Genomic DNA, 24,621 nt, shown 5'->3' with positions numbered 1-24,621 from the left:
TGAAGACCATATCTACTTTGACCCTTAGGGGCGTTTGGTTACTGGTTAGAGTTATGCAGGTACTAATTATGTAGGAATAAGTTATGCATGTATTAGTTATGTAGGAATAAGTTATGCAGATATTCGTTATGTAGATATTAATTATGCAAGATTTAGTTATGCAGAAAGTATAATTCATGAAATGTAGCCCATAAATCCTCTTAATAACATCAGCTTAAAAGAAAATAGGTTCAAGATAACCTCACATATATCTTTGGTCCACAAAACTAACAGGTTACCACAAAAACACAAATCAACATTCTTACTAGCAAAATACTTAAGACTAAAACTAAGCTCCTTCATAGAACATAGTAGATTAACGGGAAAAGGGTCAAAAATATCCTTAAACTATTTGAAATGAACAAAAATATTCTCTGTTAATAGTTTGGTCCAAAAATATCTTTGTTGTCAATACTTTGGTCCAGAAATGCCCTTATTATTATTTAATGGGTCAAAAATGCCTCTATTGTTACAAAATGGATCAAAAATGCTCTTTTTCAAATAAATATATCTTTGTTGTTGTTGTTGCAAGTTCTCCAACGTTTGGAAAAGTCAATGTAAAATTTAAAATAAAAATCTATCCATTTGTTTAATGTAAAAACAGACACGTGATTTACATTACACCTCGCTATTTATTTTATTTTTAATCAAATATGCACTAATAAAAATATATTTACTAAATAATTATATCACGATTTAATCTTCATATTATAATCTCGAAAAGACTAACTATTCCCCTGCCAAACAACCCCTTAAAAGTGTACCCTAATATTAGGAACACATGCCATGTTTTCTTCCTCAATAATGAGGTTGCTTGAATGCATTGGTTAAGAGAGTCCATCAAATTATGACATGATTATGATAGAGTGGAATTTGTAAATCAAATGGTGAGACGGAGATTATCATAATGTATTTTCACCATATACAAATTTGAACCACAATGCGCAATAGTATGTACGTGAGAAACATGCCTTGGATACAACTTGGATAATATTAATTTTAGATTAAAATTTTGTTTTTTTATATATTATTTTCTTTTACTTGATTTTTTTTGAAATTAAATTTATGTTAATTCTATTATAAATTTGAATTGGATATAAGTATAATTAACCTTGATAAAAATTAAATATTCAAAAATATAAAGCTCGACATAAAAAAAAAATTAAGGACAAAGAAGCTCATTGTGAACTACATAATGCATTGATAGATCATTTAGGGGAGCACCGTAGTGATCTTCAAAGTTGAATATTCATGTAGAACTTAAAATAAAATTTTCAATTGTGTAATGTTTATTTCATTATATTTCGTTAATGATTTTACTTTTATTTGTGTTATCCATTATTATGTATAATATGTTATATTTGCTAGCAATTTATATTATTTAAAAAATTATGATATAAAATAATTTTATATTAAATAACTATAATTTAAAATACTATGAAAATTATATATAGTGAATGTTTTTTAGCAAGAATTTTATTTTATGAAATAAGAAATAATAATATAATAATGAAGAGAGAGAAAAAATTTTGATGTAAAATTTGATGCAGTGATTGTTTTTTTTTTTGTAAAATTTGGTGTTAGAGTAGGAGATGCGCTTGGAAATTTATAATAAAAAGTCGTTAGAGAAAAAAGCATTGTACGTAATAGATTACATGTAATATTAATTTAACACTTGATGAAATTTTTAAGAATCAAATTGATAATGCTCATTTAGAAGGAATCTTTGTGGATGAAAGAAGAATATGATGCTAAAAGAAAGATGAAATCGAATATTAAGTTGATTTGTCGGAATTATAAAGCAAAAATAAATTATAAAAAGTAAAGCGACGAAGCTAGTAGTCATTTGTCAAGATTAATGTACTCTTCTATATACTTCATGTGTCGCATATACGTAATTTCCTAAGTAAGAATATAGAAAGAAAAGAGATATACCAAAGCAAATCTAATAAATCCAAAATATTCCAATTAGTCTTAATTGGAGTATTAATATTCACGACCAAGATTTGTGCAATTTGCAGTACATATTGGTTGTTGGTGTACCACGTCGATGGTCTCTTTATATTATGTTGAACAAACCTTCTTTGATAAGTTAAGTTTTTTTATTTGAGTTAGATTCAATGTCTATTTTTTATTATGGTATTAGAGTCAAGTCTATTTAATATTTTAATTTATTTATTTTCGATATTGGACCTCCTTCTTATATTGTCCACACTCTACAAGTTTAGTTCTGGGCGTGAGGTGGGCTTTTGGGTCCCACATCAGTTTTGACATTTTTGATAAAGCACAATAAACACGTGTTCATACTATTATTTTTTTATCTATATATAGAAAGGATTTCCTCTCATTTTTCAACAACGAATTTTCTGAACTTCTTCTTTTTCTTCTACACAAATAAATTCTAGTGTTCTTTACTTCCCTTGATTTTAGGTATTGATACACCAGTGAGTGAGATCATTCCATTCTGAGAGGAAATATTCCATTAACATCGAATACTTGAAGATAATAATTTTCTTAAGGAAATACTGTGCATTCAGTGGACTCATTTTTTTTTTGAGAAAAACATTTTCAGATTTTTTGTGTTGATTTTAAGTTTTTTGATTTTGAAAATACTCTTTAAACCTTATTTCTTACTAAATTTTTCAAAGTTTATGTTCTTAATATTTTAGTAATACCAATTTATAACAAGTTGCTGCTAGCTTTGCTGCTAGCTAACTTTGTGAATTGAGTTAGTATCAAAATTCATTTCTTTGTCATTAATCGAATATTAAAGAGATAGTCAAAATTATAATCCACATCATAAATTGGTGGAAGATATGAAAAAAAATCCTTGTTCTATAAGACTCAAAATTTATTTTGTGCAGAGCCAAGGATGAGGCGTAGTGGCAGAATACCAGGTTCATCTGAATCTAACTGACGTTTTCTATGTCATTTGTCCATTGCTTAAAATGCCAACTATATTTCCCTATCGTTTTCTCAATTTTAGCAAATTTAGCTTCTCACATCTCAAGAGGGCACATTCTTCTATGTCAACACAAGAAACATTTGACATCATGTGATCATTTCTGTTTCCAGTCTGAAACAAAATTATACAGTATAAGAACATTTTGTTTTAACACAAAAGAGTAATTTATAGATTCCTTATATAAAAACAATTTGATTAACACAAAATTATATTAATTCTTCATTCATTCTTAAAAGAGTAACGAGTTTGTATTTTGCGCAAGCTATAATTAATTAGCTAAGAGTCATTTGAATCACGTTGTAATTGCGCTAAAATTATACTACAAGTCTACAACAATTACATGAGCTGTCCATTTTAACTTATTTTTTAAATATATTTACTAAGTACGTAATACATATATTTTTATTTTACATTTTTATAAGTTTTGGATCGTGAGTCGCCCATATAAATTGAACCTGACCCGATTCGATCCGACCTGGCCAAACACATATTTTCTGAAGAAAAAGATCAGATAAAATTTATCTTTATTTTTAAAAAGAACCTCTCCTTTTAAAAATACTTTATCTAATCATTTTTTTCAGATCGGATCAGTCAATATAAACGACCCACTATCCAAAACTTACAATTATATCTCGAATGTACGATGCATAATTCTAAGTTACTAGCACATAGGAGTGAAAAAACAAAGGTTGAGTTCCGTCATTTATGCTGCAAAAAAATTATTGGCAATCCAACTTTTATGTATTAAAGTATTAGTAGTAGTAGTATAAAATGACCTGTTGCATGAATAATAAGAATATTCATTTTATTTAATTTCCCACAAATCAAACGAAATCATGGATCTTGCGTTAGATTTTCCGACTATTGCCAATTCACATTAATTAAGACTAAAATCACAAAATTATTAATGTTTTTTATTTATTATATTAAAAATATATTTTATAATCAAAATCAGAGCAACAAAAATTGAGACGGAGGCAGTATTCTTATTAGAAAAAAGTGACGACCACATAAAGATGATCCCCACCGACCAAATTGTGATGAGATGATAGCGGCGTGCGTGACTGTTGAGCAAATGGGAATTTTTTGCTTTTTCTGAGTTGTATTCCAGTCGTCCTTACAACCCATAACCGCCTATTCAATTTACTCTCTCCCATCGTCACTTGCTTTGTCCAAATCCTATACTCTTTCCCTCCTCCTCACAACACTCTTTGCCCCTTCAAAAACTAACCCCCCGAATGGAAAGTAGAAGCAACATTCAATTCCATACATTCACTTCAACTTCAACTTCATCCTTTCTTTATATACTTCTGCTTCTTTCTTTCTCTTTCCATGGAGGCTGAGGGTCTGTCAACAACAATGGAGAAAGGATTTAAGGGGTTAGTCAGGTTAATGGGTTCTGTCAAGAATTACGATTGGGGACGTCCCGCGAAGGAATCTTGTGTTGCACGACTGTATAGGCTCAATTCTGGCGGGAAAATCGATGAAAATCAGCCATACGCCGAGTTTTGGATGGGAACCCATGACTCTGGGCCGTCCTATGTTGTGGAAGAAGGAAGAAGAAGTGAGAATGGATATGCTAATGGCGGGGGAATTAGAGAGAAATGTACTTTGAAAGATTGGATTGAGAAGAACCCTAGTGTACTTGGTGAAACTGTTCTTATCAAGTGGGGTACCCAACTTCCCTTTCTCTTCAAGGTGGTTTCCTTTCTTTATTGCTTTTTATTTGCTCAAAGTTTTGATTTCATTGCTTTTAATTTGCTCAAAGTTTTGATTCTTGTTATGATGCTAATACAATAATGCAAAATAACAACTGGATTGTCGGCAAATTATGATTTCTGATATTTGGACTAGATAAGGAACCGGATTTTTGATCAATTCAAGGCTTTGTGTTATAGGTACTCTCTATTGAGAAAGCTTTATCTATACAAGCGCATCCGGACAAGGATCTGGCGATCCTTCTGCACAAGGAGCAGCCACTAATCTACAAGGATGACAACCACAAACCTGAGATGGCTTTGGCCTTGACCGAATTTGAGGCCTTGTGTGGCTTCATAAGTCTTGAGGTACTTCATAAGTTGTGCTAGGTTTTTTTTTTTTGATTAATGGATATATCATTATTTAAGCCTCTGCAAAAAGTTCCAATAGAGTTAAGCAACTTGTTTTACTGGATCTATGTAGTAATTGGTGGTGCAATCTAGAGGCTCTAGTGCCATTGTGATAAAAGATCACTTGGCTGAGATTAGCTTCTCATGTTTGAATCTGATTATTTATCAGGCACCAGCTTATTGGGAAAATATTCATTATAAAAGTTTGATGGGGACTCTAAGCTGACTGTAGAGGTGTCTGACTTAATTAAAAAAAATGATGTGAAATTTTTTAATATTGGAATTTGTTTTGTTTGCCTTTACTGTTTGAATAATAATTAACTGGCCTTTTGTTTCCAACTACTGGAATAAAGTAATGGAAAAGGGTCCCAATTAGCTTCTTTGTCCTCCATAAATAAAAGACTAATTACTGGTTGCTCTAGTTGAACACGTGTGTATTGACTAACATGTATATGTTTCATTATTCTCTATCGGTTATATATCTATATTTGCAAATTTTGGTGGGATCAACTCTATAAAGATCCAGAAATTGGGGCTGGCCACTGGTTTACTTAACACTTCATCATGTACTGGTTCTCAACAAGCAAAAACCTTGCCTTTTGGCTTGGCATGATGGAGTGAACTTACAATTCCATGTCTATTTGACCAAAAAATAAAAGGACACTGGATGTGATGATGACTTTTTTTTTTAACCAGGAGCTTAAAGTAATTGTTCAGACTGTGCCTGAGATTGTTGAAGTGGTTGGTAATACGCTTGCAGAACGAGTATTGGACTTGAATGAAGATGATGAAGAGGAGAAGATTAAATCAGTGCTCAGAAAATTATTTACGGAGATGATGTCAGCCAGCAAGGATGTGATCAAGGAAGTGCTTGCTAAGCTGATTAGTCGTCTAAACATTAAAAATAAGGTAAAGCCTAATCGTTCCATGATTATATGAAAGTATTTTTTCACCATGATTATATGAAAGTTTGAGACTTACCTTTGGAATTTAATCTCTCTCTGTGCTTCTGCATGGTAGTGACTCATTTATGTGGCAGTACCTCTCGATAAATGTGAAAACTTATTCTCTTCATTGTCTTAGTTAATTGTTTGTGTCTTTTTACTCACCTCTCTACCCATCTCTCAATTTACAGACACTATCCCAATGTGCCCCCTGATTACATTTGTTTTGGATAACAGTGGTGTTCGGACCAACTTTTGAGCACCTCTATTCCAATGGGTACTTGCTGCCACCCATTGGGTAACTTTGGCCACCGAGGTTTATAGACGGAAAGAAATCATTTAGTAGCTGCACCTCAGCTGGACCACCTATATAACACCAGTCCGTCTTCCCGACTGTCTTGGCCTTTTCATCTCCCCCCTCCCCCCAAATTCTTTTCCTTTCTAAAAATCCATCTCAACTGATAAAAAAGAGTGATTGAGAAACAACAGAAAACAAGGTAAACAAGGATGGACGGTGATGATCATGAACTGATCTGGGCAGTTTCTTTAAATTTCAATGTTGGTTAATTCTCCTTTATCTTGTTTTTTAATGGTTAAAAGTGAAAGTTAGGCTATTGGTGGCACTATGGATATTCCCGGTGATGAGTGGGCAATATGAAGATTGAACTTCTAATTTTGATCTATTTTATCACGGTTTAGCTGGGACCAACTTTGGCATAACCCTACAATTAGTTGCATTTGTTCAATTTCCTCCATGGAGCTACCTCCAGTTTAATTATACTATTGGGTTGGTGGTGGTTTGATTTTGATGTATTTCCTGCTTTACTTTAAACCTTGATTTCATAAACAAAAATACAATAACTTTTGTCACATTCAGGAAGCTGAAATTGGAAAGACTGGACACAAGCAAACTATATTTTCCAGTATTTCTGCTTTGACATGAGACACATAAGATTATCTTATACAAATGATTTGTTGGAGTTTAATTGCATATTGTGTTGTCTTCTCAAGCATATCTGGAACTGTGCTGTTTAAATTCATGATGCTTACTATCATTTATTATTAAGGCAGTTGCTTACACTTTGATGTTTTAGGTAAGGGAGCTGACCGACAAGGAACAACTGGTCCTAGGACTTGAGAAGGAGTATCCAGCTGATGTTGGTGTTTTAGCTGCATTCTTGTTTAATTACGTGAAGCTCAATCCTGGGGAAGCTTTATATTTAGGGGCAAATGAACCCCATGCATATGTATATGGCGAGTGTGTTGAATGTATGGCAACCTCGGACAATGTGGTACGCGCTGGCCTAACTCCCAAGCACCGGGATGTTAGAACTCTCTGTTCAATGCTCACGTATAGACAGGTACCATCATAGTTGCTATTAAAGGCTTTCTTTCGTTCTCCATGTTTTATTAACCTTTGTGGTATAGTGGAGACTGAAGTTCATTTGAAGGTGAATATCCTTCAGATTGAGCATACTATAAGAGCCCAATATCTACCAAGATAGTGCTAAATTCATGTTCAAATCATTTGTCTGTTGGATTGAGGCAAAGAAGTTCCAAACTAACAACACTTACGGAAATTGGTTAGCAACAGTTAGGATACCCGCCAGTACACCCTAGGAGGTAATTTTATTGTCTATGGAAAGCAGGCTAGATGTCTGGCAAGACCACCTAACATGCAGGTTAAATGGCATTCCCTATCTCTGATCTATGATCTGAATCAGTGTTTCTCTTACAGGGTAACCCTGAAATTCTGCACGGTACAGCAATAAATCCGTACACAATGAGATACCTCCCTCCTTTTGATGAATTTGAGGTGGATCGTTGCATTCTTCCTCCGCATTCAACTGTTGCCTTCCCTTCTGCTCCCGGTCCGTCCATGTTTGTGGTCATGGGAGGAGAGGGAACAATGACCACATCAGCAGAGGCGATTGTTGCTGAAGGTGATGTCCTATTTGCACCTGCAAACACCAATATTACCATTGCAACCTCCTCTGGTTTGCACTTGTATAGAGCAGGTGTAAACAGCAGATTTTTTGAGGAATGATAGTTGTAGGCTTGTAGCCCCTTATGTTTGCTAATAAAACAGTGAGTTTCTGTTACAATGGCTGTTCCATCTTGTATTATTCGCATGTGCAGGTATATAACCGCTTCTAGTAGTGTAGTTTTGTAAGTCAAAATATTATCGGGAAGGTGGAAATTTTGCTGTACTTTGTCTCTTCTATTGTCTAATATCAACTTTATGAAAACAGAGATCCCAAGGATGAGAAAAGTGCAAACGCAAGAAAAAGAGTTGTACTCAAAACTGGGACTAGGTAGGGTAAGGTTTGCATCTACTCCCACCATTCGGGATCATACTAGATATGTTATTAAATTGGGATCATCCTGGGTATGTTGTTGTTAGATTCATGATGACTTGTTAGCATCCAAATTCCATCTATTTCTTTTCTACATTTTAACCTTAATTTTGTGATAAAATCCTGGCTGATGTATTTTTGATACTATTACTGCGATTGTCTGATGGATTTTGCCCCCTGTTCTCCCTTTGGCATTTTCATTCATCTCTGCGGGATACAGAACAATAGTTGCTCTGCAGTTGAAGCACACTCGTTCGTAACGAATGCCAGTATTCTCATGAAAGTGAAAGCCCAAGCCATGTAAGCGTTTCTTTTTCATGATGGGGCATATTGGAACCAAACCTGACATTTTGGACAGCTGATAAATATCAAAGGCCAAATCAGGAAGTTGCCGATTTCGGACATATTCTAACAAAAAAATTGATGTTACTGAACGCCTGAACCTACTGTTTCTGTTTTGCTGGTTTCTTGCCATCGATCTATATATCCAACGTATCTCCAAAAGCAATAAAAAGTACAAATTCAGTTCTATTCTAAACCTCTCCATTGTCCATATCTTGATTGAATCAAAGGCCAAACGTTCTCAACTAAACAAAAATCGAACATAAACACGGATGCAATTTTCCTTCATATTTGTGTCCCAGCTTTATTTAAGCCGTTTAACCATGATAGGATCGATTGTGCACCCTTTCTCCATGAACAATCTATCATTATATCATGAGCAACCCCTTCAATACAGACTGTTGGGACGCCATAGAAACTTCCTGTTTCATTGAGTCCTTCCATGTCCTGAGAGAATCACATTCATATGTTACTTTCGGAACACCAGAACTATTTAGCTCTCACAGAAAGTTCTCAAAATGCCTCAAAATTCAAAAAATTCTTAACAAATACTTTACGAAATTGTCCAAGAACTTACCACAATGAAATCATCCTTTGCACCCACTACGAATACTTTAAATGCAGGATCCTCAAGTCGAGGGACAGGAAGAGATGCGTTGAGCTTTCTTAGATCAAACAAAGGCATCCTTGAGCTTTCAATCATTAGCTGTTGGTAACTAAAAAGGAGAAAAGAAAAGGCAAATGTTGCCGTAAGAAGATGTTGAATACATAGTTGAATTTATCAAGGTATTATTCCAACATATAATGCTCGGAACAAGATGCATTGCGAGATCATCTGTTCTGTTTAATATAAAACTAAACGCTCACGATAGATATTCAAACAAACTTACAAACTTAAATCTACCAACTTCACAGAACAAAATGTTAACAAAAACTCAAGGACTACTATTTGACCTGGATATTGATAACTCAGGAAAATCCCATTAATGAATTGTTAAAGAGGAGGAATCCTCAAGCGGACATTAGAATAGTGTTATATGCATCAGTTACCAGGTCTTTACAATTCGACCAGGAAACTTTTAGTCCAAGCTACTGATATTTGGAAAGTGGTATGAATAACTCAAGTCGGTAACATGTTAAAAATTAGACACAGACATCTTCAAATCCTCCTAATACTGTGATAGCCGAACATAGAAATGTGTTCTATGGAAAAGGTCTCTTTCTATTAACTCATTTTCTCTTTCATCTGATATCTAAATAACAATAACCATACAAGTTCTAATTAGACTGACCGTGCAACCAGCTGATCCTCCATTGCTGCTGAGAAAAATGTTTCTTTACAAAGAGGTAAAGATGTTTGAAAAGCTTTGGCTGCCAGGCTCCAAGTTACCTGCTCGAAATATCAAATTCACTGATTTGAGAAAAACAAGGATGTGCAGAAAGTGCAAAAAGAAAACAATGATATTTCACCCACTTAATGAGGATATAACCACCTTTAATCATTGATAGTATACATGGAAAAATTGAAACAGTAAGAAGGGGCCAAAGTGGCTTCAATATGTACATATGTATGCCTTTGTAAATGCTAGCCAATCAACTTTGATAGTTCGTAGCTGAGATAAGTGTGTATATGGTTTCTTTAAACTAAATAGACAAACCTTGAAAGCAGCAAGAGGCTTGGAGAACAGATATCGCCATACTAAGCCACTGAATAAAGTAAAAAGGAAACAAGTTATTGAGTGAAAACAAAATTTGTATGGAAGACATGTTTTTTCAGTACAGGAAGTCACCTATTACCCGAAGGGGGTACCGAGCAAATGAGCACTGCTCCAGAAAGATTGGGGAATAAGGTTTTCTTTTCTGAATCGGAACCTGTAGCACCAAAAGAGGAAAATATATGAGTAGAAATAACCACTTTAAGGAACTTTTGGATTTGCTTACTGATAATAAGATTCCCAAGAAACAGCTTAAGAGTTTACTGTGGTTAATGATACAAGTGGAGTAAGCACCTTACATAATACTTCAGGGACTAGAAAACCTAGGTCTACAATGTCACACATTAATGGACAGATAAATTCCACCCCTTACATATGCAAACAAAATGAGGTAAATTCAACAAATAACTGGAAGTTTGAAATGAGATAAATTGATGAGGGCACCAAGAGGGTGGGAGCACAGCACAGCACAAAGCTACGCAACCCAATGAGAGTAAACAGTGAAGCTAAAAAAACATATGATGTCTTTAATACCACGAGTGCTGCTCTTTTTTCAACTACCAGGAATTAGCTGGATTGTGCTTACACCAATTTCCTGATTGAAAGAGATAAGAAGCAACAGATCTGCTGTGTTTTATTTATTTATTTATTTGGCAAAAATTAAGTGTTGGCTAAATTAACCAAATAAAGTTTTGAGTATGAAATAGTTAACTCTACAGTTTGATCAACTAAGGTCTGCACAAAATGTCGCAAACCGCAGCTCCAAGTCAACAAAGACATACATTCCCCCCTTCTTAAGTTCCTGTGTGGTGCTTCTTCCTTTTGAAGAACTTGAGTTCATAACAGGAATAACTTCCATTGGAACTAATATATGAGGTAGCGGGTAATCCCATGACTGTAGTATGCCTTAGCTTGGTAATCTATAAACTAAAACATGATTACCTTTTACTGCTTCTCTTCTAATATTTGCAATGTAATACTGAACAATAAGCCCCCCAAATGAATGTCCTAGCAATACTGGTGGCAACTTGATCTCTTTGTGGATGAAGTCAGCAATATCACCTGCATGCGTCTACTGAAAGCAACAAAGTACAGAATTAGAAGACACTGAAAACTGTTTCAGTAATGCACTGAGAGAAACATGAATGAGAAATGTCAGCTCAGCTTAAAGTCATTACTCTGGCAACTTCCTAACTGAAAATCAACAAGAATCTAACAGAAAGAAATGTAAAATACCTGGAGGGTACCTGCAACTGCAGCAGCAGGTGAATCACTTTCTCCCTGGCAATGCCAAAAAGGTGTGTATATATATTAATAATGTACCTTTGCTACTTAGATAGGGCTGCATTGCCATTTCATCATTTAAATGATAATGAAATATCATCGCGAAATAACTAGTGGAATCTAATTAAGTACATTAAAGTCTGTCACCTTTCACCAATAATAACAGGCACCAAGTAACTCTGTCCATATTCATTCACTTTAAAAATCAATTGACACACATTTTAGATATTATGAATAGCTCAATTTTAATGAGATCTAAGAATTTCATCGTATTATCCATGTAATTGCAGTTGTTGAAACATAAAGAGTACCTGTCCCAGCAAGCTGAGAGCATAACAATCATATCCATTTTGGGAAAAGAAGGGCAGCCAGTGTTCAGCCCAGCACCAAGATGCATGAAAGCTTCCATGAACAAATACTAAAGGTGGGTTTTTAGTAGATCTTTTCTGTTCTTCATCTGGGTCACTGCCCCTCTGGAAGAGAACCTCCATGTCCAGACCAGATGGGAGCTTGTGAAAAAGACGAGATTGTCCCGGCTTCTGTTCATAAGGAACCTTCATTTTGGAATCCCTCGTTAGGACAGCACGAGTTGTTGATATTCCTCTGGATTGAGCAACTTTGGGGAAAATCAAAGTGCAGAGCGTAGCCATTGTTTCTCAGTAGAATCTCCAATTTTTCTGTTACCCTTTCCTCCGTCTCACTTTATCTCTTACGAATGTCTTGTTTCTTTAATTATGTATTTATCCCTCTCGTTCTTTTCACAATTACATGAGCGGTGCATTTCTTTGATAATCACAGAGGTGATACTAATTTTTTACTATGTTAATCTTTTTTTACAACTATTTACTTATATCCAAAAAAAAATAAAAAATTGTGACCTAGATTAATATACTTGCTAATTTCAATATGAACGTTGAAATTATTGTTCGACCATAAATATTTGGAAAAAAAAACATAATAAATATTGTTTGGTCATATAATTTATCACTATTTAACAAATAATTAAAAGAGAAAAAAAATTCTTTTATTACTTAAGTGCCAATGTGAGATGAGTCTCAATCACAATTTTGAACGAGAGAAAGAACTCGAGAGTTCTCAATTCGACTTTGACTATTTTTTTTACAAACAATTCAAATTTTTAAATACTAAAAAAAAGGTACTATTTGGGTCTTGAGTACTTTAATTTTTTTAAAATTATCTTAATTTTTAATATTTTTTAAAGGCAAAGGCTCAATAATGCCATCAAGCATTGAGAAAATGTTCATTTATATCATCCATTAAAAGTTTGGCTCATTTATGCAATTTTCGTTTGAGAAAATGCTCATTCATGCCATTATTTGTAAACTAAAAATATTTTTCGTTTTACAAAATTATTTTGTACACGTGGTCAATTACGATTTGGTAACGTCATTAACTAAATTATTATTAAAAATGAAAAAGGTTCAAATATGTCATTAAACTTTGAGAAAAGGTTCATCTATGTCATCCGTTAAAATTTTGGCTCATCTATGCCATTTCTGTTAACAAACAATGACATGGATAAGTTTTTCTCAAACGAAAATGACATAAATGAGCTAAACCTTTAACGTATGTCATAAATGAGCATTTTCTCAAAATTCAATGACATATTTGAGTCTTTTTCTTTTTTTTAAAACACCAACCAATTATATTTTTGAATTGGATTTTAATCTATGTTGGTCGTACATAATTTATACAATTGTATACATATTTTATACAGTTTATATCTGGGCTTGCTTTCTCAATCACTTTTAATTACAATAATAATTGTAGTTTTTCGTATATAAATCAGTGATTTTTTTTGTTTTCTTCCTCTTTTTTCATATTCATAGTAGTTGTGTTCACTATTATGACTTTTCACGAAACATGTTAATTATTAAATGTTAATATAAACTTATGTATATTTTAAATTATTTTTTAAAACTTATGAATATAAATCATATTTGTTTAAAAGGTTAAATATATATTTTAAAAAAAATTATGACAGACACGTGATAAAACTCCCCCCAAAAATGGCTAGCCAAAAATATCGGAGAATCTATTGTGAAACATTGAGCTAAATTTTGAAGGGTGTACCTCGAACCTAAATGTGTATCTGAAGTTGGACTTCATTGAAACTGAAGCCAATTCTAAAGATTAGATTGGTAGTTTAAATTCAGATACTTAGGTCTGAAATCGAGGACTATCAAGCCTCTGATCTAAATATTTCAAACTGCACAAATAATATGTTAAACTAAAGTTTGGCTTTGATATTTCTCAACTTTTAAGTCTGAAATTGATTCTAAAATGATAAAATACTGTTCTATCTAAATTTCATAATGATTTTTTTCAATTATACTTTATTTCTATTCTTTTAAAAGATATTTGAAATTTCTTTTTTTTGGTGAAATTTGAATACATCACGTACTTCATGATATTATAATGTATTCAATCGATTCATCACATAAAGTGATGTAGAAATGATGTATCTGATCGATATATGACATACAGTGATGTATTCGATGTCATAATACATCATGTAAAGTGATGTATTCGATCGATACATCGCGTATGTATCAGAGAATAAGAAATAGTAGAAATTTTTATAATTTTTTTTAAAGAATATGATAAAATAAAATGTGTATTTAAGTAATTTTAGCTAAATATAGTTTGCAATATTCGGCCATGCCTAAATAGCGGTCTTTCAAGAGTGTATCTGTGCAACTTGCCCGGCTGAGATGGGCCATTAACGTGGTTGGCCCAATTAATTAGATCCTATTATCCAACATTCAGCCCAAAGCTCCACGTGAGCGGATCGAGGGAGGTTCTCGTTGTCGAGATCAACATCGTCTTTCATGGACTTGCACTCCTTCACCAATCAATGAGTTTTCTCTATTGTTTTACTCATCGATTCGCATTCAGTTTCTTCTTCACTCTGCATTTACCACTAAACTCAGTTTATTCTCAATCTCTTCATTGAAGCTTAAAAACAGATTAATTAATTGTTGCAAAAATGATGTCTCCGAAGCCACTTTCAGAAAATCGAGGATCATCTAACCCTGCTACCATGAGGTATGTCAAATATACTTTTGCAATAGACACGCATGTTAATCATATTTTGATTTTCTAAAATTATTGTTTTTTTAAATTCACTGCATTTCTGCTTACTTTGATTTGGCCTTTTCTAATACTAATTGGTGCTTTGTTCGTTAAAAATTAATCTCCTTGAGAAGATTCAAAGTTTAGGAGTTAATGTGAATTTTTCCTACTTCTAAGACTCAGGTAATTGAACCTCCCTTCCCTCTCATGGCAATTTTTGTGTGGGATATTTCTCTTTGGAGTAACTAAGAAATGTACTGATTCAACGCCCAATTCACTCCTTGTATTAACTGGTTAATCATTCGATTGTTTTTCGTGAATCAATTTATTTGTTTACGGAGGCAAACAAGATTTGGAAGCATGCGTATTTTGACCCTGTATAATGTAATTTTTTTTTAATCTTAGAGAGTTATCTCCTTGTTATTTTCCAGCATTTGGTTAGGCATAAATATGGTTAATTTTAGTAGTAGTAGATAGTTGGGGTTGGGATGATGCATATTTGTTTGGTAATAATAGTTTGCAGGAAAGAAAGAAATAATGGTTATATGTTGATAGGAATAAGTGAAATCTAGAGTGGAGGGGAAATGTCTAAGCCTATGACTGGTGTGTATTTTTCTCGTTTGGTGAAACTTTTTCCCTTAAGTACTCAAGCACTGCAAAATGATTTCGCCAAGAAATGTTTTCTTTTCTTTATGTCATACCGAAATAGGGCCATTGTTTTCATCAGCTGATTGAATGCTGGAGTTCATCCTGCTAAAAGCTGGTTGAAAATTGGCCAAGCGGATCCTTCCAGCAATATTATGTTTTCATAGATGCAACCTTCGTTATCATAATGAACATCAGTGTTATCCAAGGCGCGCTTAAAGCTCACTTAAAGTGCGCTTAAGCCCTAATGCGAGGTTCAAAACATGTTGAGCGCTTCGCCTCCCTTAATGTGCGCTTCAGTGTCATCATCAAGGTTCTAAGGCATACTTTTCCTTGCCAATTAACCTCTTCTGAAGAGACAACACTAAACAATTGATATCACACTTTATTGTAATTATTTTCAGTTTCTTTGTTCATCTATTTGTCATTCATGCTTATAAATTATTAGTCTTGGACTTAACATATATATTTTCTACTTTTTCTCCCTCTGTGCGTTTTTTCATTAAAGCCCACGCTTTATTTGCGCTTTGCGCTTAAAGCCCCAATGGACCTTAGAGCTTTTTTGCGCTTTTTGCTTTTGACAACACTGATGAAAATACTGTCTTTTTATCCAAATCCTGGCTTTCCAAGATTTTTTTATGACAGTGGTGTCTGGGTCAGGTTGTGCATACTTCAACTATTCTACCGGGTACCTGTTACCTCCCACCATCACGAAATCACCTAGTGTTTTGGCCTCCATTGGGATTTGAACCTAAGACCTCTGGTTCTCCTCATTGTGGCTTCCCAAGATTTTGCTAAGTTCATGAATAGTCAGAAGCACAGATGGATAAACCCGTTGTATTATTGGTTTTGAGTTCTAAAATTTTAGTTAAGCAAGTTTCCTAACACTCTAATGTAAATAAGGCTATCAATCGTTGATCTTTAAGAGGAAATGGTGGAAAAAATGGACTCATTAATTTAGTTTTGATTCATGTGTTAAGCTTTGCCTCCTGTCTGTGGGGCTTGCTCCGTATTACATCAGAAGTTATTACTGACATACTTGTATCAATGTAGGCAAGCCCCCTTGCAGATAATCCATGTTGTTGGGAACTTTATGAGAATATGGTCAGTTTACTCCATGTACCGCTATTTGTCTCAGACAGGGGCTTCAGTTGTTCTATTTATGTTCTGCTGTCTTCTTCCATCATGCATCTGGTTTCTAATAGCGCAAAAGCCTTGGAAGGGCAGGGCACTTGCTAATACACAGGTCTAGTAGAGCTATCATTTTCTTCCTTTAATAAATGTCAAAAAAGTAACGGAAGGTCATTTCATTGTCACTTATGCGTTTTTGCTGATAATCTTTCTTTCGACAGGTGGTACCTTCAGTTGTAAATGGTGGTATAACAGCTCTTTACTTCGTCTTGTGGGGAAAGGGCCTTAAATCTTGTGGTCCTGTTCGGTAAGTTCAAGGTTGAGTGATATTTTTACTGTCACCTTTTTCCTTTTCTGAATTCGATTTTTGTATTGTCCTTTTTTTTTCCTATTCAGTAACTCTTGGCACTAATATACCTCAAAATCCTATTTGTGTACATCGCATAACCACATGGTAGGTAATTTTGGTATGCAAATTCTGTGGCAAATCATCATTATGTCTTGCCCTTGTGGCTGTCTATACATGAAAACATATGATGGTTCTGCTTGGGCCATCTGTCTGTTTTTTTTCTTCTTATTTTAATTAACTAGTACCTCCTTGCGATTAAATATTCTTATCCAATCAGGGCCATATTGGGTGAGTATTCTGGTGCTGCTCTAGGAGTATTATCCGGGGTACTGTATGGCAGGGGGGGCCATGTTTGGAAAAAGGTATAATTCTTGTTTAGCTACTGTGTTTATTTATTGGCTTTGAAATTATAAAAAATCCTCATACTTTCATGTGATATAATTTTCTGATTATTGAAAGCATGAACTTGTTGTGGATCTGTCTGTTTTAAATTTGTTGCATATCTTTCATACAGGACTCACACTAGGAAACTTAATTTCTTCTCTTTATGATCTAGTAGCTATAAGTTTATGTTATGTTAGAAAATGGGATCAAGCAATTGAAATTCTCTTACTTATTAGAAAGAAAAGCAGTTGGAAAATTTTCTATTTCACTCTGCATTTTCTTGGGTGGTAATTCGTTGCTATTTTCCCCATCATCAGGTTGGTGGACTCCTTGCAATGCTTGCATCTTTCTACTTTTTATCACAAGGATGGGCGATGGCTACATATTCTCCATTTCATATCCTTTCTATAATGAACTTTTTGCTCTAGCAAACTCATTCTACATTAGCACTCCGTTCTTCATTTCCCTTCTCTGCTTGCTAGATGAATCTTATGTAGCAACCAACTTAACAAACAAATACCATTTAGCAATGCCTCCTCCTCTGATGAAGCACATACCGAACAGCTAGTAGGAATGAAGGAAATGCTATTTCCCATTCTTGCTGGAGTCTTGTCAGCACTTCGGAGGGTGATCGCAAGACGGGTCTCACTTAAGGTTTGTGAAGTCCCATCAAGCTATTTGATCCAGTTAACTTTCTATTCTCTGGTACTTAAAGGAGGAAGTAAAAGCTACCCTTGAATATTTGATCCAGCACGATGTGGGATTTCACTGGGTTGTTGTTGTTGTATTTACACAGAATCAACTGAAGAGGCGACTCCATGCCATAACCCTTACTTCTGCGACATGCTTTTTGTTTCCTGTTGCCATGTGGGACATGATTATAGTGAGTACAGTTTGATATCTTCGGTGGCTATGTTGTTAAGAATCTCTTCTTCTTTTAAATTGCTTTCCCTCTTTGTGTGGAGACATTCAGGGATCTAACAATGTAGAGCTGCCCTTTTCTGCCTGGGCTTTTTCAAGCACCATTTTATTTGGGATGATATTGATATTTTACATTGATAGCATCGCAGAGGAGAGGTAACATTTTGTGATCTCTTTCTGATCCTTGTTAAATTTTTTTAATTTACTTACTCTTAACTGATTGCTATTGCAAATACTGTCTGGTCCTTATCTGACCTTATTAATTTATGTTTAGCAATTTTAACTGATTGTCTAAAGATCTCTATTTCGGCAAGGAATATGAATTTATTTATATCTTCTCCATAACTTTTATCTTGATGGTGTACCATTACTGTCAGCATTGATTCATGACTTCTTACTTTGCATGCATTTTTCCCTCTCTTCTGCTAGCATTTCATTTTTCCATCTTTACTTTTTATGTCATGGACCATTACAAGGTAAGAACAACTGTTGTTGAGTAAATGAGTTACCTTCCTGCTTGGTAATTACTTTTGTCGTCTTTGATGGAGATCAAGTAAGAGAAGCATATATTGTGGTCTTTGTTACGTCTTTGGGTATGTTAGATCCTATCACCAGAAATGTTCTTTGAGTTCATTTGATTTCTTCACTAGACCTGCAAGTCAACAGTCTCATATGGAAATTCTACATTATTATCCATTTGTAGGTTGCATATGGTTTTCTCTTCTCCAAAGCACTTAATGGTTGCAGGTGGATGCATCATTGTCATGGAGATATTATATAAAATGGACTTCTCGTTACTCGGCTTTCTTGTTTGTGTCGCCATCTTGGGAATTGGTATGATGCATTTTTTTTTTGGGTGGGGAGGGGTGGGAGTTCATCTTTTCCAATTTGTTCCTGCACAGCTGTTTCTGCATATCCGACTGCTTTGCTAATCGAATCTGTCAAATGATGATTGTTGAACATGAATAAGTTCGGAGACCTCAGTTTAGTCATCCAGATTGTAGTATACTTACATTTCAGCAGAAAAAAGAAGAGATGGTGAAGATGAGCATTACCACCTAAATGATTAAGAAGCATTTTTTCAAATTCTATTCCTTAGAGACATATCTTAACTAGTTCTTCGATCAAAAGAAAGATACATGCAGACTATTGTAATATTAGAGTTCACAAGCTGGACTGACTTTAAAGGCTTGAAAGTGGACACCCGAGAGTTCAGGTTGGATTTGGTAACTGCATTTAATATGACTATCCAAGAGTTGCTCTCCAACTCTGATGTGTGATATATTCCATCCATCCCAATATTGCTTCTCAAAAATGCTTGGCACTGAAATTGAGTTTGACCTCATAAAAAAAAAGGAGTTTTGACCTAACTATTATAACATGTTCATTATGTAATCTCTTCTATTTTGTTTCTCATAATGAATTACTTTAACTTATCAAAAAGAAAGAAAAAATTGTTTGCATAATGTTTTTACTCAAAAGCTTCTCTAGGGTGATAGTTTTTGCATCACAGGTATGAATATGAGGTAGAGTGGTGGAGAATAATCTGAAGAATTGAAGGTTGATCAAGCATTTGTTTCTTTATGTTGAGATGTTTTATCAAACCTGCAATCCTTTTTGTTGCTTTTATAGTCGCTATCAGTCATAAATTTCTTTTGTCGAATCATCATATGTTATCGCATCCTCACCTAAAATTCAAAAAACAAACAAACATATGTTATTGCATGATACTTACTTTGCCTGAGTCATTTATTGGTTAGTGAGTTGGTCTCACTTCTAAATCTTGTAGGCATATATGAAGCTACATCCTTGGATCGTTCTAGGAGAGATTCTTTCCAAGGCTCAAGCTCCAATGGCATCTTGGACGATCAAATTGAAATGTCTCCACTTCCTACTTGATGTGAGCAACCATTTCTCAAAGAATTTGGTTACTTCATTTATTTTTACCTTTGTTCAGCTATTACCATCTCTTTCCGGAAGATGGTGACAAGGCTCTGCTTTTGGATAAATTAGTGTCTCTAGATTATTAACCAATGAAGTTAAAAGAAAATTTTCTCAACTAGCAACATAGTGTTTCTTAAGCTACTGAATATATAATTAGAATGATGTTTTGGTGGCATTTAGCTTTGCTTCATTGAGAATTATGAGGCTACAGTAAGCAGTAACGAAACTCAAATCCATGAGAATACTGGTGCTTCCTTCTGAACTTTCATTGTTTTTGTTTGTCTAGGTGAAACAGCAATCATACTTTTGACTCTGACAAGTGATGCAAATGAGGAGAAACACGTTTTCTGGTATACTCCTTATTGTGTCGTGGTAATTGGCCTGAAACTATTTATAATATCAGTACTTCCCATGTTATGCCCAAATATCGAGTGCCTGGAATCGTGGAAAGCACCTCAAGAATATATATAACAAGCAGAAACGTTCTGTGCCCATTCCCGTTGATGGTTGCCATGTTGCATCTACATTGAATGTGTTATGATTTGATTTATATGACCAACAGGGTTAGCGAAATATTTGTACAAACAGTATATGTACCTTTCCATTTTTATGGACTTTTTCTTTTCTTCTCTACCAGTTCTTGATTATTATGAATGAAAAATGAGGAAGACTAGTTGTGAGGCAACAATATAGTGAGCATGTGTATGAACCCAGGAGTCGACCCAAGCGATTCTTCCGAGGCCAGAAAGAAGACTCAACTTTTTACGAAGAGTTACTGTTCACTGATATTAGAACAAATTTCAACTTTCATGTCACTTAGAAGTCAATTATAGGCAACGTTTACAGCAAATATGAGATATGAAGTTCTTATTTTGCATCCTATCAGTAGTTGGATGAGAGAAGAAGAGGCGCTTTTTTGTTTTCGTTTGGCAGGAGGAAGATCCAAGGAAGAAACTCGACATTCCGCCATCTTAAAAAGAATTTGGATTTACTGAAAAGTAAAAGTAAGCAGATTTCGATTTTCAACTGCTTCAAGCAGTGTTGGATCAATGATATACAACTTGCATACTTATATGTAGTTGAATGAAAATTACACTTTGTTCACTGTTACATTAGTCAAAAACAGGCAAAAATTGTTAAATCTCTGTCAGTGAGTTCTCGGCACTGTTTTTTCTGCACTACTTTGTACAGCTTTGGTGAAGAGATGAATAACAATTCCAATGGGGCAAAATAGCAAGCAGAGAGACACAGAATGCCGCGTTTCAACACCATTTTGCAAACCATCATGATAAACCTGCCTGTTTCAAACAAAAAGAAGCATTAGAATAGTTCAACAAGGCACCCTCCTCCCTTTTCCTCAACCCAATAGGACCAGAAAGCAAACAGGCTGCATAAACATACTGTTAAGAAAACGGCCTTGAATCTAACTCAAATCTTAAAAGCTAGCTCAAGAATTGAGAAATGGCCAAGGTAATATGATGGAGCATGGATAATACAACATAAAAGCCTAACATTGAGTAAACCAAGAATCTGGATGAGTACCATGTAAAGGAAGATGGACCTTAGCTCCAACACAACCCCAAACACTAGCTCATAAGGTGAGGATTTGCCAACATGGCAACACCTTATAAGGAGACAACTGGCCATTTCCTCAACTAACATGGGACAATGTAACACATATACAATAAAGTGTGTACGTAGGAGAGAAAGAGAGAGACCTTGCAGCAAAAAGATCTACAGCCAATAGGTGAATCCAAGCAGATGCTAATGTCATCTCACTGGAGAACATCTTTGCTATACCAGACAGCTGAACAGAATGAAATGTCAACAACCCAAATCACGGAATCAGCACAAGATTACAACTATCATTTGTTAAGCACAAGAACAAACCTCTGGAAGCCAGTATTTACTAGCAAATATCAGCCGAATTGTATCTGGTGTCCAAGACAGGTGCAACAGATAAGCGTACAGAAGTCCAAGCACAACATATGGTATGGCACTTTCCATCAATTTTCTGGTCTGCATTAATTATTTAATTATGCCCTATTACAATATATTTTGGGAAGGCACAAAATCAATGCAACTGAAATCATGCCCCATGAGTTCTACTTTTGTGCATGACATAAGGAGAGAGAACTTGGCAAGTAAAAGTTTTTATGTCTTCCAAGAAAAGAAATAAACAAGAGCTACTTAAGTTGATAATATAACCAGAGAGCTTACTCTCTAGAAAAAGAAAAAACAATAGAATGTTGCTTTACAGGACTGAGATAACTTACAAGTTCAGCTTTAGGTGCTGCAACCATGAGGGTGTAAAACGGAAGAACGCCTGCTGTTCCTAGCGTAAAGACACTACTAGCTACTTGAGAACTAGGCAACCCTGTAAAAACAAGACATCAGTTGTCCCAAAAGTCCAAAATTAATGATACCGAAACATTTGCAAAGAGAGTAAACAATAAGAAACTTCACAAATATTTATTCATACATATACATATTTATTTATAATCAAATAGATCAATTTCATATTTAGTTTGATATTCCATATACAATACATCAAAACTGTCTCTTGGGATAAGATGCAACACTGGCAGTTCACACATCTACATTAACAATTAAGAATACTCTTTCATTGACATGAGATAGAAAATCCAGCAACGTAATGAGAGAAACAAGATTTCAACGGAACATGGAACATGTACTTGTACAAGTTCTTTTCTTTTTTTAATCTGTTTTCCCTGGTTCATCTAAAAGGAGGATAATAGGTTTGAATATTAAGCAAAGTGGCACGTTTAGAAAAGGGCACATAAAAGTATTTTTACAAAGTTAATAAGCATTGTAATAAATTTTCTCTACTGAGTGTGGTTAATTAACATTTGTATTGGCAGGAAGGTGTCATAATAACCTAAAGCTCATCATTATATGATGACTGTAAATTAAGATGGATAACCAGATTCCTGACCACATATAGTTGATACCCAAGAATTATCCAAAAAGAACCAAAAAGAAAGTAGCAAGACACAAATTGAGAACTATAGATAAATGATAAAGACTATCGAAGCAATGAAAGAAAAGATTACACATAGCAGACACTCTGTAGCTTCTTCTTTGTGGAAGAATTTGGAGGTTAGGCTGACACATTACTCTTGATCCTCCGAGGAAACTCCACTCATTGCCATGCTTGGTTCTTTGTTTCCGAACTTGTTGACTTAAAAGGTCAGGGTTTATTGTTTTAAGTGTGGAGGCTGGAGGCTGGTTCCTCCTGATATAACATAGGATATTTGATGACAGAGCAGGTGTCCAGCTGTCCATCTACAGAAAGTAGTAAAGATTGATTACTTCTAATTGCATAATCGTTTAGCAGGGTTGGCGTTTCATTTTAGCTTCAAACTTGGCAGTGTTTAATTTTATTGAAGCTGTGTTAAGCATGATATGCAATTCACTAAGCCTCAATACTCCCTTTGTCCCAAAGGGAGTGTCACTTTCTATATTTAGTAAGTTTTCCAATTCCAACATCCTACCGGACAAGTTTAAGACCACACGATTTTCAAAGGACTACACATATCTTAGGACAAAAGTCTTCTTTATTTCTCAAACTCCATACCCAGTCAAACTAAAACACTTAGATTGGGACGAAGTGAGTAGCATAATTCAACGATACCAGATTGACACTCAATTCAGTAAGCCTCCAAACACTAGCGACCTCATTCTTCAAAGGTTTTCTTCCCAAACACCCCAATCCCCTTTTCTTTCACCTCCTAATCCCTATAGCCAAAAATATCTTCAAAGTTCAAATGATAGAAAAAGTTGATGTAATCTCTTCTGATTGCTTAGTTGCTCATCACTGTCTCTACCTGGAATCTTCACTAGCTTTTTAACTGCTCTCAAATTTGACAATTTCTTTTTCAATGGGAAACTTCAGATCCAACCATACAGTAGTAGTAGTAGTAGTAAATAGTATGTCAGTTTAATTCAAAAACTGAGAACAATAAACACCAATTTAATTACCTACACAAATGAAGAACAACATATATTACAAGCTATGAATAGAGTAGTAGCAGAAAGGGTATACCTTGAGTGAGAATTGGGAATGACAAAAGCAAGTAGAAGATAAGGCCATGATTGATGGGTATGGGAATTTGGAGCAACAACAATAAGAAAAGGTACAAAATAAAATTAAACATAGCAAAGTACAACATCTGTTAGAATAAGAAAAAGAAATGGGGGTCTAAATTGATCACTGAACAGTTCTACTCTCACATAAAGAGTGAAACTGGCCAACTTCAAATGGCAATGGGATTTCACCAAGTTAAATCTGAGAAATGACAAAAATGGCCCTTTATGTTTGATATTTGTTCAAAATAGTAACAATTTTGGTTCTTTTAAGTTTGCAAAAAAGTCAA

General features: G+C 34.6%; 4 protein-coding genes across 5 annotated transcripts; 2 read left to right on the top strand and 2 right to left on the bottom strand.

The window, feature by feature from the left end:
- The first annotated feature begins 4,002 nt into the window (after positions 1 to 4,002).
- LOC129872288 (mannose-6-phosphate isomerase 2) lies at positions 4,003 to 8,494 on the top strand. Its single transcript, XM_055947218.1, has 5 exons — positions 4,003 to 4,702; positions 4,903 to 5,070; positions 5,809 to 6,021; positions 7,151 to 7,417; positions 7,795 to 8,494. The coding sequence occupies exons 1-5, from the start codon at positions 4,337 to 4,339 to the stop codon at positions 8,101 to 8,103; spliced, it is 1,323 nt and encodes a 440-aa protein (XP_055803193.1). The 5' UTR covers positions 4,003 to 4,336; the 3' UTR covers positions 8,104 to 8,494.
- Positions 8,495 to 8,808: 314 nt separating this feature from the next.
- Positions 8,809 to 12,498, bottom strand: LOC129872289 (uncharacterized). 2 transcript variants are annotated; one of them, XM_055947220.1, is made up of 8 exons: positions 12,066 to 12,494; positions 11,707 to 11,751; positions 11,413 to 11,542; positions 10,546 to 10,627; positions 10,414 to 10,462; positions 10,048 to 10,145; positions 9,333 to 9,471; positions 8,809 to 9,202 (listed from the first exon to the last, which is right to left on the bottom strand). In XM_055947220.1, the coding sequence occupies exons 1-8, from the start codon at positions 12,402 to 12,404 to the stop codon at positions 9,041 to 9,043; spliced, it is 1,044 nt and encodes a 347-aa protein (XP_055803195.1). In that variant the 5' UTR covers positions 12,405 to 12,494; the 3' UTR covers positions 8,809 to 9,040. The 2 variants fall into 2 exon arrangements, with proteins under 2 accessions (XP_055803195.1, XP_055803196.1); XM_055947221.1 differs by lacking the exon at positions 8,809 to 9,202 and having other exon boundaries at positions 9,332 to 9,461; positions 12,066 to 12,498.
- Positions 12,499 to 14,550: 2,052 nt separating this feature from the next.
- LOC129873041 (uncharacterized) lies at positions 14,551 to 20,860 on the top strand. Its single transcript, XM_055948032.1, has 11 exons — positions 14,551 to 14,823; positions 16,549 to 16,741; positions 16,848 to 16,933; positions 17,253 to 17,337; positions 17,677 to 17,755; positions 17,880 to 18,013; positions 18,156 to 18,242; positions 18,333 to 18,436; positions 18,984 to 19,114; positions 20,070 to 20,180; positions 20,511 to 20,860. Exons 1-10 carry the CDS (start codon positions 14,765 to 14,767, stop codon positions 20,177 to 20,179), a joined length of 1,068 nt encoding a protein of 355 aa, XP_055804007.1. The 5' UTR covers positions 14,551 to 14,764; the 3' UTR covers position 20,180; positions 20,511 to 20,860.
- A 377-nt stretch (positions 20,861 to 21,237) lies between these two features.
- Positions 21,238 to 24,505, bottom strand: LOC129873042 (protein ABA DEFICIENT 4, chloroplastic). Its single transcript, XM_055948033.1, has 6 exons — positions 24,291 to 24,505; positions 23,299 to 23,530; positions 22,501 to 22,601; positions 22,115 to 22,243; positions 21,943 to 22,031; positions 21,238 to 21,522 (listed from the first exon to the last, which is right to left on the bottom strand). Exons 1-6 carry the CDS (start codon positions 24,336 to 24,338, stop codon positions 21,372 to 21,374), a joined length of 750 nt encoding a protein of 249 aa, XP_055804008.1. The 5' UTR covers positions 24,339 to 24,505; the 3' UTR covers positions 21,238 to 21,371.
- Positions 24,506 to 24,621: the final 116 nt, after the last annotated feature.

The sequence above is a fragment of the Solanum dulcamara genome, chromosome 11 (genome assembly GCF_947179165.1).
Source record: "Solanum dulcamara chromosome 11, daSolDulc1.2, whole genome shotgun sequence".
Classification (NCBI taxonomy): domain Eukaryota; kingdom Viridiplantae; phylum Streptophyta; class Magnoliopsida; order Solanales; family Solanaceae; genus Solanum; species Solanum dulcamara.
The sequence above is the reverse complement of the archived record's forward strand: the minus strand, read 5'-3'. Positions and strand labels throughout refer to the sequence as shown.

Excerpts from the sequence above, each read along its gene's own strand:
- LOC129872288 (XM_055947218.1), top strand. The coding sequence starts at position 4,337 with ATGGAGGCTGAGGGTCTGTCAACAACAATGGAGAAAGGATTTAAGGGG. Across the intron at positions 4,703-4,902 it reads AACTTCCCTTTCTCTTCAAG|GTACTCTCTATTGAGAAAGC; the intron begins GTGGTTTCCTTT and ends TTTGTGTTATAG. Across the intron at positions 6,022-7,150 it reads GTCTAAACATTAAAAATAAG|GTAAGGGAGCTGACCGACAA; the intron begins GTAAAGCCTAAT and ends TTGATGTTTTAG.
- LOC129873042 (XM_055948033.1), bottom strand. The coding sequence starts at position 24,338 with ATGGCCTTATCTTCTACTTGCTTTTGTCATTCCCAATTCTCACTCAAG. Across the intron at positions 22,602-23,298 it reads CTACAGAGTGTCTGCTATGT|GGTTGCCTAGTTCTCAAGTA; the intron begins GTAATCTTTTCT and ends TTGTTTTTACAG. Across the intron at positions 21,523-21,942 it reads GTAGATCTTTTTGCTGCAAG|GCAGGTTTATCATGATGGTT; the intron begins GTCTCTCTCTTT and ends TGTTTGAAACAG.
- LOC129873041 (XM_055948032.1), top strand. The coding sequence starts at position 14,765 with ATGATGTCTCCGAAGCCACTTTCAGAAAATCGAGGATCATCTAACCCT. Across the intron at positions 14,824-16,548 it reads TCTAACCCTGCTACCATGAG|GCAAGCCCCCTTGCAGATAA; the intron begins GTATGTCAAATA and ends GTATCAATGTAG. Across the intron at positions 17,756-17,879 it reads GGCTACATATTCTCCATTTC|CATTTAGCAATGCCTCCTCC; the intron begins ATATCCTTTCTA and ends ACAAACAAATAC.
- LOC129872289 (XM_055947220.1), bottom strand. The coding sequence starts at position 12,404 with ATGGCTACGCTCTGCACTTTGATTTTCCCCAAAGTTGCTCAATCCAGA. Across the intron at positions 11,752-12,065 it reads CTCTCAGCTTGCTGGGACAG|GGAGAAAGTGATTCACCTGC; the intron begins GTACTCTTTATG and ends TGGCATTGCCAG. Across the intron at positions 10,463-10,545 it reads GTACCCCCTTCGGGTAATAG|TGGCTTAGTATGGCGATATC; the intron begins GTGACTTCCTGT and ends TACTTTATTCAG.